The sequence below is a fragment of the Leptonychotes weddellii genome, chromosome 2 (assembly GCF_054177405.1).
Source record: "Leptonychotes weddellii isolate Sample4059 chromosome 2, ASM5417740v2, whole genome shotgun sequence".
Taxonomy (NCBI): Eukaryota; Metazoa; Chordata; class Mammalia; order Carnivora; family Phocidae; genus Leptonychotes; species Leptonychotes weddellii.
In genome coordinates, this window is record NC_138370.1 from 139,701,820 (window position 1) to 139,712,791 (window position 10,972).

A 10,972-nucleotide genomic window follows, 5' to 3' on the forward strand; every position below is an offset into this window, starting at 1 on the left:
GGCGAGCTCCCCACGCTCAGGCCTGGGCAGTGCCAACCTCCGCCTTTAAGCAGATTGAAATTGTCACTGCTTCATTAATCTGAAACTAGTTACTTTCCTAAGCACACAGCACACACTTCCGATCTGTCGGGATTCACTCAGAGGAGCCCCTGGGGCCTTCCTGGGTTTGGGATTTGGAAGGCTCCACAAAGGTAGGACAAGGGTTCGGGAAAACACAGGGCTCAGCTTGAAGAGAGGCAATGCCCAGTGCAGAAGGGCAGGCACGGACATCACTATAAGGGCACACAGAACACTATTTTCAGAGACAATGGTATGCTCAGAATTTTGGAGGGTGCACTTGCGAACAAGGAGCCCAGCCATGGGAACGGACAACAACATCTACCTCAATGTGGAGTAGCTTGCAGGACTGTGAGGTCTTAGAGGCTTTGGGTTTTCTTTCCTCGGACCGAAGAAACTTACTTCCAAATATGAATCAGGGCTGGCTTTTGTTCTCTTACTGAGAGTTCTCTTTCAGTTCCTGTTCTTGTTGGCCCCTCCTCAGTCCCAGCCTGTGTGACTCCAAGGGCTGGGCCTTGGGTGTAGGAAACCTGCATCCCTGTTAGAATTACTTATCTTCTGTGAAACAAACTGCCTTTTTTCTTCACACTCTTCACCACTAACAAAAGACAATACAAAAGATTCTTCTACTTTTAATATTTCCATCTGGCTTAGAATAGCAAGTTTTTGGATTCTATTACATCTAATTTAGGGGAGAGACGTGGGCATTTTTTTTTTCCAGAGAAGCTCAATGTTCAGTAATGTGAGCCTAAAGATTTATAAAATAGATTTATATTAAATTATGTTAATAGAAGCCTAGTAAATGCACCATTTAACTGCATGGAAAAAATATTCCCTTTTAAGAGGTCTGTCACCTTAACAGGTACATTCAAAGATTCCCTGTGAATAATGAAAATAGGAACAATTGCTTTGATGCACTGAGCTGTATTCATCGTCTAGGACAGCTTTAGGCTGTGTTTGGAGAGGGTGGGAGGAGCTCCTTTTGAAGCAGTGATTGCTCCTTTAAACCCAATTTCCTCTAGCAAATAGGTTCTATTGGGAGTGTCATTCCCCTCTCTCCCACACCCTTAAGGCTGGGCTGGAGATCCCACCCAGACCTCTCTCCCGGCTCCCTCTACTTTTTCTGCTCCCTCTACTTTTTCTCCTCCCTCCCAAACCACTCTAAACACCTTCCCACCTCCCTCAAAGAAATCTCCCTAGGAGTGCCTGAAAAGTGAGTAGAACCTGTAGGAAAGGTAGAGGTGGGAAGAAAAACAAAACAAAACAAAATCTGGTGCAAATAACTCTTCTCTTTCCATATATATGACCACCACCAGTGGAATTCTCTCTCTCTCTCTCTCTCTCTCTCACACACACACACACACACACAGACCCTCTTGCTTTCTGTGACCACTTTCAGTAAGAGCAATCACCTTTGTGACAATTCTCTGACCAGAGTAAACCAAGGAAACTGCATTTCTAATCCTGATCAGAACTGGTAGAGAGTGGGGGTGAGAAAAGGTAGGAGGAAGCCAAAAATCAAAGACTTCACATCCCCAAGTTTTTCTTTCTCTTAAAATACCTTTGGATATCCTTGGGGGGAGTAGGGGGAATGTGTGTGTAAGGGGGAGGGGAAGCAAGCTAAGATGACCACTTCCAAATATTTCAGAATAAGGGGAGTCTGTCGTCACCAGCGTCTCTATCACCTGGGTCGGTGGATACCCCAGGGCTAGGCTGCTGCGTCCCTTCTGCCCTGGGCATGGTTTGCAATCAAGAAGCCTGGCCAAGTGCTACTATCAATGCTAGGTCCTTGGCCTTGGGCTTGTGGTGGTCACTGAGTGGGAGGGTGAAGGGGAAGGTCTCTGTTCCTCCTTTTCTCTCAGAATGTCAGAACTGGGTTTAGAGCACAAGGGCAGGAGGTCATCTTTTGAGCTCTCCACTCCCACCCAGAATCTCTTCCTGTTTGAAGCCACCGCAGGACTTGCTCTCAAAGAGGTGGATTTGACCACACTAATAGCTCCTGCGGCCTACTTCTTTTCTCTCAGGGGAGCAAAATCCTAATTTCTTTTTTTAAGATTTTATTTATTTATTTATTTGAGACAGAGAGAATGAGAGAGACAGAGAGCACATGAGAGGGGGGAGGGTCAGAGGGAGAAGCAGGCTCCCTGCCGAGCAGGGAGCCCGATGCGGGACTCGATTCCAGGACTCCAGGATCATGACCTGAGCCGAAGGCAGTCGCTTAACCAACTGAGCCACCCAGGCGCCCCGCAAAATCCTAATTTCTAATTCTCGTTTTCATTCTCTCTCTCTCTGTCCATGATGTGTGTATAGGCCCCAAAGAGGCCGTGTTTTGGTGAAAACAGAATTGTTTTTCATGTGGGGGCATAATGAAAAGCTAGCATCTGGTGCTTGCCAGGTAGAGAAATTGTCAAGGGTGACCCCACACATCTCTTTAATAAATCTGTGGATATTTCACCTAAAGCGTTTGACTGATATCAAGATTGTTTAGCAGAGTATGTCCCAATGTTGGCCTAGGAGTTTTTCACCTAAGGTGAAACTGTAGGCCTTTAAAATCAGAGTTTCCTAAAGGCTTGTTAGGATTTGCAAACTTCAAAAACATCAAATGATTACTTTGGGCAGGAGTGGGAGAGAGGGTTTGGGGGAGATGTAAAATCTACCCTAGTAGACGGGAAACCTCATGGTTCACCCTAAAAGTGAGAGGGTCCACTCGGCACCGAATATCCTAGAACCTCCCTGAAACCCCTGGAGAGGTTTCTTCCGAGAATAGTATCTATGCCTGAAACTTTTTGCCTCTGGTGGGGGACGCATTGTTTATTCTCTTTTCCCTAAGGAACTTCCCCCAAAGACAGAAAGGAGAGGGGCTGAGACCATCCAAGCAGCCCAAAACCCGGTGAGAAGGGCTGGCGCCGCGTGTCCTTCGCAGGGCGGTGGGGCTGGGTGTGGCAGGTGGCTGGCTCCGCGCTCCGGGCGCACGGCCTGCGGTGGGGCAGCCAGGCGAAGCACAGAGGCTCGGGTTCCGACTGGGCTCGGAGTCGGGGAGGGCCGGGGCCGAGCGCGGGGCGACTGCCCCCCTCCCCCCGCAGCCGGCTGTGGATGGGAGGGGGGCGGAGGCGTCTGCCCACCGCCCAGCTGAGGCTTCGCTTTGGGCAGGAGCGCGGAGAGCTGCAGCAGGGGCTCTTTGTCCTTCCTGTTACTTCCCGAAAAGGAATTCTCCGTAAACGTTTTGCGCCTCGAAACTCCTTTCCTCCCATCCTTATACTTATGCGCGGAGAGGCCTGTTTATTGGGAAGGAGGGAGATGGGATCTTCAGGAAGGGCAGCGGGCGGGTGCCTCCTCCCCTTCGCCGCGGGTAGCGCGACGGGCCCAAGGCTCCGCGCGAGACCGAGAGACCGGGAGGCTGAGCCTCCCAGGCCGGGGCAGGAGCGAGCTAAATGCCTGTGACCGCTGCGCAGGACCAGGCCCAGGTCGGTGCACAAAGCGGCGACAGCTCCCTATTCAGTCCCTCCCCTCTGCCCTGGCCGGTACCCGAATGGGAGCTGACGACGAAAGTCCTTCTCCTGAGCCTCCCGTGTGTGTGTGTGTGTGTGTGTGTGTGTGTGTGTGTGTGTGAGAGAGAGAGAGAGAGAGAGAGAGACAGACAGACAGACAGAGACAGAGAGAGACAGAGAGACAGAGAGAAAAGAAAGAAAAGGAAAGGAAAAGAAAAAAAAAGAGAGAAAAGAGGAAAGAAGAACTAATGAACTCTGGGCAGGGAAAAACCATGATCACATCCTTCCCCCTTTTCCTCTTTTCCCAAACTAGCTTTCTGACCTCAATTTTAGAGCCCCATCTCACCTGGTAAGGTTTCAGTTCCTACATACTGAAAGTAAATCAGACCTAAAGAAACGTGTGTATGTGTAAACAGTTCTATGGCTTGAACCTCTTGGGTGGCATCTTTACAGAAAATAATCAGAGATAATATCAATGGGTGTTAGTAGGCTCCGCTTGCAGGGAATGAGATCTAGTTTCCATATTTCCAGCTTCACTTGTCTTCTTTAGGTGACAGGCCCTGGCTGCACTAAGCAAAGAGCCAGGTTGCCTTGCTGAGGGCAGAGCCAGAGTAAATCTCCAGGAGCAGGTTTGCAGGAATTAACTCTGCAAGGTGATGGGAAAAAAGGGATTAGAAGGGAACAGATTTAGGTTAAAGTTAGGGAGACCAAGAAAAACTGCAAGAGTCCAAAGGCACCTCGGAGCTATTTTGAAAAAGTAAGAATATAAATCTTTGGGCAGAATAATTCCCTGTCCCTGCCCTTTTGTTTTCTCAGCACTGATGGAATCAGCCAGTTTCTTCGCTAGAGGAACAACCAGGAACTAATGTTTCCAGTCACTTGCAGCATCATTTGTAAGCTTCCTTGTGCATGCTTCCAACCTGTTTGATGGATTGTTGCTCTTCCTAAAACTAGTCTGACTATTCAAATTCCTTCACATACTTCAGGTTTTGGTACCAAGAGAGATGTGGGGGAAAGGGGGAAGAGGGGGACTGCTACAGAAAATAAATACTTAGGTAAGGGATTTTTACCTTTCCCTGCTAAATAAATCAAAAAGTTTGTCTGTCATTAATTGTCAGTGTCACTTTAAATGGAGTGACTTGTCCTATCAACTGTGAGCAGTTTAGCTATTTTGAGGATGGGGAGTTCCTACTTGGTAGGCAACATCATGACTGAGGGTGTGCCACAAACTCCGTCAACCAAAGCCCCACATGACTAGTTTTTAGTCAACTCTTTCCTCTAAATTCTCAGACATGCTCCCCCCCCATCCCTCCATCCATGCCTTTCTCTAGATATGGGCGAGGGGGAGCCGGGAAAAGATGGTGAGCACAAACACCACAAATTTAAAACCTTGATTTTGTTTCATTTATTTAAATAAATATAAATATAAATTTTATATAAAACTATTCACATACAAAGGGACTTCGCAACCTGAATTCCAATCTCTCCCCAGGCAAATTTTCAGAAAGCGAGACCTACAGGGTTTAATTTTCTAAATTATTTGCAGTTCAATACTTTCATTTAAAAAACAACAACAGAAAATAATCCAGAAACCCCGTGTTCTTCTTAGGTTCTGAAAGACAGTAGGGAAGGGGGAAATGACATGCGCTTTCAAAATCCCACATACAGTGCTAAACTTAAGCCAACCGTGTTTTTTTTTTTTTCCCTGTTATATGACAAGGCTGAGTTGAATCTAGATTATTTACATTAAAAAAAATGACCTATAACTTTGAGTGTAGCTTCAAACAAATAGGTCAAGGAGGAGACTTGCAGGGTCAGGCTGGGCACGTATGCCCGCAGAATGCTCAGCTCCGTCCTTCTGCAGATGGGACCACAGAATGGGCGAGGATTTGGGCCCCTGGGTGTCCGCCGCGTTGGTGTTGTGGGGGCTGCCAGAAGCGTGTGGTGAGAGGGAGGCGGCCCTCCTTCATAAGGGAGAAATCTCCTTGTCATCGTTGGCCGAGGCCGGCGACAAGGAGTCCTCATCCTCGGAGCGCGCGTAGTGCGCCTGGCTGCCGACACACTTGCAGCCCGCGTGACTGTTCCTCTGTGTACCCTTCCCTTCTTTCTTATGCTTCACCCGGCGGTTCTGAAACCAGATTTTCACCTGCTTCTCTGACAGGTTCAGGTATGTCGCGATTTCGATCCTCCGGAGTCGAGACAGGTACATGTTGGAAGAGAATTCCCGCTCCAGCTCCAGGAGCTGCGTGCTGGTGAACGCCGTCCTCATCCTCTTGCCATTGGGTACCTGGCTGGCGTCCGAGCCCCCTGCAGACCGGCCAAGAGAGGGCAGAGAGGTAATTCTCGGGTGAGGCGATCCCACCCCACGTGCCATCCCTTGGAAAGGACGCCTCTCCAGGACCCACCCGCGAAGCTCAATCAAACACCTGTATCCATCCCTCACCCTTTCCCATTTCAGGGCACTTCTTTACTCGGCGGGGAAGGACAGAGACGCCCACAGCAAGTGAAGGCCTTTGATGTGTGAGTTGTAAAGTCAGAGGCTTAAAGAGGGGTGGAGGCTTGCATTGTCCGGTCGGCTCCCTTCAAGCCTAGCAGAGAGGCAGGCAGGCTTAGCCAAAAGCGTCGAAAGGCTTTAGCTAGCCCCGACGACGGAATGCCACACTTAAGTTCAAACCTACCCACCCCGCACCTCAGCCAGTTTAGCCTTCGGTTTCTCAACCCTCAAGTTCGAGGTCCCAAAGGCCCCGATATTACGCAAGACTCGGACACCAGGTACCGGGAGTGCACGCACCAGGCTGCTTGGAGAGGTTCGAAAGCTAACTTCCACCTTCGTGGAACTTCTGGGGACGACTCCACAGTTCCACGAAAAGCCCCTCCTCCCCCCTCCCCGCCCCCCCAAAGCTGCCACTTCCTCCACTGGAGGCGGAAAGTTTGCTCCTGGGAGCCCGGAAGGCGCGGCGCGTAGGTGCCCAGAGCCCCCGCCCTACCCATGGTGAGGCAGTGGAATCTCCGCGGGTCCCCCACGTTGTAGGTGGTGGCGGCGCAGACAGGTGCGTGGTGCTGAGGGTGTCCCAAGGCCGCCGCCGCGGCCGCCGCGGCCGCCGCGGCCGCCGCCGCAGCGGCAGAGCCCGGCTGCTGGGGCTGATGGTGGTGATGATGGTGCTGCGGCGGGTGGTGATGATGGTGCGCGTGGCTCACGCGTGGGCAAAACTGCGCGTCCCCGGGACCCGAAGAGAACTGACCCTTGACCAGGGGCAGGGCCCCGGCGCCCCCCGGGGCCCCACTACCCCCGGCCCCTGCACTCCCCGTGGCTGCGCCCCCGCCGCCGGAGCCGGCGGGCCCGCGAGAGGAGTGCAGGTGCGAAGTGACGCAGAGTGGGCAAACGCAGAACGCGCCACTCTTGCGGGACGGGCAGGCGGGCCCAGACACCGACATCACCAGCGGGGACGGCATGCCCAGCGGGATGAAGAAATCTGGCCCGGGGTGCGGCTCAGGCAGCGAGGGCGCGGGCCGCGAGGAGTCCTTGATGATGAGCGAGTCGACATAGAAGGAGCGCGACATGTCGGGAGGGGTGGGTGGCCGGAGGGCCGGGCCAGCGGTGGCGCCCCCTCCCCTCTCCTGTTCTGAGCTCTGCCCCGGGCGCGGCGCGGACGCGGGCGGTCAAGCCCTCGGGGACGCGGAGGTGTTCGGCGTCTGGGCTGCGAACAAAGGGGTCCCTGGAGAGGGCTGGTCCTCACGTCCCCCGCCCGGCGCCCCGGCTCCGGGATTTTATAGCCCCCACCCCGGCACGTGATGCTGCGGAGTACCGCTCGGCTCAGGCTCCTCAGCAGCTCCCCACCCTCGGGATAGGCTGCCCGAGTCACAACAGAAGCGGCGAGGAGGGGCGGGCGCGCGGCAGGGAAGAACTCGAAGGAGGGGGATGGGGGAGACTTTGCAAAGTGTAGGTTTTGTTAATTTCGCGGGGAGGCCGGCCTCCTCCCCCTCTTTCTCCACGCTTTCTCGAGAAATCAGAGCTGCATCCCCCATCCTACCCCCTTCCCTAGCCCGGGCCCCAGCCCAACTCTTCCCCACTCCCGGCCGAAAAGCGCACCAGGTGGGGACCTTAAGGCCTTTTTAATAGGGATGCCCAGTGCTCCCCGCTCCTCTGTACCAGCCGCGGCTGGGCGCGGAAGAGTGTGAGGCCTGCTGTTTGGAGCACGATTGTGTGGGCGGCGGACTGGCGGCGGCCGAGTCCGGCACCGCGGCTTGTACCACGGATACACACAGACACGCACAGACACACACACACACACACACAGTCCCCCAGCATTTGGACTTGGCCATAGTCATTCAGGTGGTTAGTTCGTGACCGATCCGCGGCACAAGAGTGAAGCCTCCCACCTAAGAAGCTGCAGAGCCTTTCATCCTAACGCTTGAGACGCTCTAAAATGCCTTTGCACTTGGGGCTTTCCTGGGGCCGCTCAGATCAAGGACACTTCCTTGTGCTCCTTTGTAATGGGCAGTGTACCCTTTGGCGAAGAGACACGTCGAAGAGTCACTCTCCGTTCTCCAAGCCAATGCATTTCCAGGACAACCCTGCAAACTCCGTCGCAATGATTTTGGAGAGAGGACCCAAACCCCAGCCCTCCTGGAGACCGGGCAGGCTTGGGGAAGGCCTTTGCTCTGGGTCCTGTGATTTTCTGCGCCTTTCTATTTTACAGACCTTGAGCAGCTCTCTCCCCAACCCCCTGCGCCCCTTTAAAAGCTGAAAGAGGTTGAAGGAATTTGAGCCACTCAAGGAATCCTGGCTCAGGATGGGAGCCGTGGCTTGGTAAAGGAAATCTGAGGGGCACAGGCCCCAGCGGAAGACTTGCGCCTAGGTGGCTATGCGAGAGAGGGTGGCTGCCAAGATAGGGCCTATTGACCTTTGGGGAAGGTAAAGTGGCAGAGGTGACAGCTTTCTCTTTTTTGCCCCTTTAGAAAATCTGGTTGGAGCAGGGAGGGTGAGCAACCGCTACAAGTCTGATCCTTTTTCCAAAACAGCTGACTTCAGGCCTGAGTTCACAATGGTGTTAAGAAACTTGGGGACAGGACTCCCTCCACCTCTGAGAACCAAGTGCCCAAATCCTAGGGGAGCATCAGCTTCTCAGCTGGAGGCATGGCTATCTCTCTGTCCCCTGTCTGTCCCTCCTTTCCCCTTTTTCATGTCTGGGACCGTTTCTTTTGCCTGCTAGAGAAGTGTAATTGGGTTGTAGGGACGCCCCGCTCTGGGGAGTCCAGGATTTATGGATGGCAATTAAAGTTTTATGAATTGCAGCTGAGGCTGGTTATTGAGCTATTTGAATGTGATTAGAATTCAATTAGAAAGCGGTTAGTGGACGGTGGGTCTCCAGAGTGTAAACAGACAGCTATTCCAGAAATGTGCTAATCCAACATCTTGTGACAACAATTAAGGAGTCTCAGGGCTTAACTCAGGGCTGCTCAGCTGTAACTACTTTTGTACCACAAGGTTTGGCGATGCAGCCATCACAGACGTTCAGCCTCAAGCCAGCCTGCCTGCCTACCCGCCCTCGCTCATGTCAGCAGAACGCAGGTAGTCCCAGAATCATTCCAGCCCCAGGAAGAATGGAAGCTCAACCTCTAAGAGATGCTTAAAGGCTGGGTGTTTTTTTACAGGCCTGAATTGTCCAAACAGGTGACATGATTTCCCCACTCTGCAAGTGTGTGTGCGTGTGTGTAATTTATATAATATATACTTATGTGAGCACTTTGTAAGTGCTCAAAGAAAGTAATAGCTTTTCCCTTTCCTTTGTCCTCTTCTGGATTGGGTAAAAGGTTATCAGAGGTCTGTTTTTGGCTTACAGTTTGGGTCACTGTGTTCCCTGTTGTTCTGGGTGTGCTCATGGGAAGAACTCCTATGCTAATATGCTGGAATTTGTGCTTATGTGAGGACCATTTGACTTTAGAGAATCCTAATTATGAAGCATGAGCAACTAAATTAATTTATGTCTAAGTTTGGAAACATCCAGTTGGAGTGCTAAGGAATTTTTAGAAAAGTGAGAGGCCCATGGCATTACTTAGGGCTAAAAGGGGTGCAGTAGCTCGGGGCCAGACTTGAGGTGGAAAGCAGACCATGTCTGAGAAACTTGCCTATAAGAGAGGACTTGGTTAAATTGCTTGAGCCATGGTGATGAGCACAGGGTGATGTATGGAAGTGTTAAGTCGCTATATTGTATGCCTGAAACTAATATGACATTGCATGTTACCTAAGTGGGATTAAAATACAAAGTTCAAATTTTTTTTAAAAATAAATTGCTTGAACCCACCAAGAGCAAGAATTTGAGGGTCACGTTCCACACTGGAGGCTCTCCTCAGATTCTCCTCATTAATTCTCTTGGATCTCTCAGTTTTTCTTTCTTTTCTCAACCCAGCCCCATCTTCAGAAGTTGGCCCCACTGTGGCTTGCCACCCCCATTCCCAAAGGAAGCCTACCCTCCATGGCCCTGAGCAGCTATGTGGCTGGCCTGCCCAGCCAGACTCTTCCCCAGGACAGCAGCTCCTCAAACCTGCTCAAAGCAGGAGGGGACCCCTGAGCAGCCTGTCAGTGTGCCCCCACGGTGCCCCCGCTGCCACGCAATTTTATTTCTCAGTGATTCTGTCCGATAAAATTTCATCGTCCATTAAGTAATCCCTGAAATGAGAGCTCTTATGAGCCTATAATGAGCTCTAATTGCCACGACTCGGGGAGCCACGTGGAAGGATTTATTCGGTATTAAGCAGTCGGGTACAGAGTACAGGCTGTTACCTAAGCCATTACTTTCATAATTCAAGGAGAAAATTAGTTCTTTTAAGGGGCAGGGGGATCCTTTGATTTCCTCCCTCTTGCTGGGATGACAGAGGATGGCTTTGTCTTCCTTGAGTGCAAGACAATGTCACAAATAAGAAGGTAACCAAATTGCCCCCCCTCCACTCCCCTAACACACACCAGTCAGGGTACCCCACCCTTACCCTCCAATGAGAAAAAAATCAAAGCAGTTCAGAGGTGCCACCTTCTTGCCCCTGGACTCTCTCACTTGAGCCTGGATGAGCAGTTTTCCTCCTATCTCAACCTTGAGATTTGATTCTTGGTTGTAGCTTTCAAGAAGCCTTCCAATACTTCCCCCACCCGGGATCACACCTGACCTGGACCCCACATTCCCCTCTTGTTTCTCACTCTATTTCCTTTCATGGGCAAAGTCAGGGAAAGCAAAGAATGTGGACTTAGCATTGCTTATTCTGCAGGCCCTAGAGTTCTGACCTATTGATGTGCTTAGCTGTTTTACCGGCTGTAACTTGCACATTGCCCTTTCCTCTGCACCCCCCCCCACAAAAGAGAGCCCCCCCCCCCCATCCCTAGTCCTTTTTTCTCTCATTTTTTTAGCGTTTGCCCACACGGTTCTCCTGCCCCA

The 10,972-nt window shown here is 51.7% G+C and overlaps 1 protein-coding gene and 1 long non-coding RNA gene across 2 annotated transcripts in view; one reads left to right on the forward strand and one right to left on the reverse strand.

The window, feature by feature from the left end:
• Positions 1 to 4,935: 4,935 nt before the first annotated feature.
• Positions 4,936 to 7,216, reverse strand: GSX2 (GS homeobox 2). Its single transcript, XM_031019356.2, has 2 exons — positions 6,533 to 7,216; positions 4,936 to 5,852 (listed from the first exon to the last, which is right to left on the reverse strand). The coding sequence occupies exons 1-2, from the start codon at positions 7,104 to 7,106 to the stop codon at positions 5,512 to 5,514; spliced, it is 915 nt and encodes a 304-aa protein (XP_030875216.2). The 5' UTR covers positions 7,107 to 7,216; the 3' UTR covers positions 4,936 to 5,511.
• Positions 6,497 to 10,972, forward strand: part of LOC145720195 (uncharacterized) — a 23,729-nt gene continuing 19,253 nt past the window's right edge. Inside the window, exon 1 of the long non-coding RNA XR_014143025.1 lies at positions 6,497 to 6,595. This is a non-coding gene — a long non-coding RNA (uncharacterized LOC145720195). The remainder of the gene's footprint in view (positions 6,596 to 10,972) is intronic.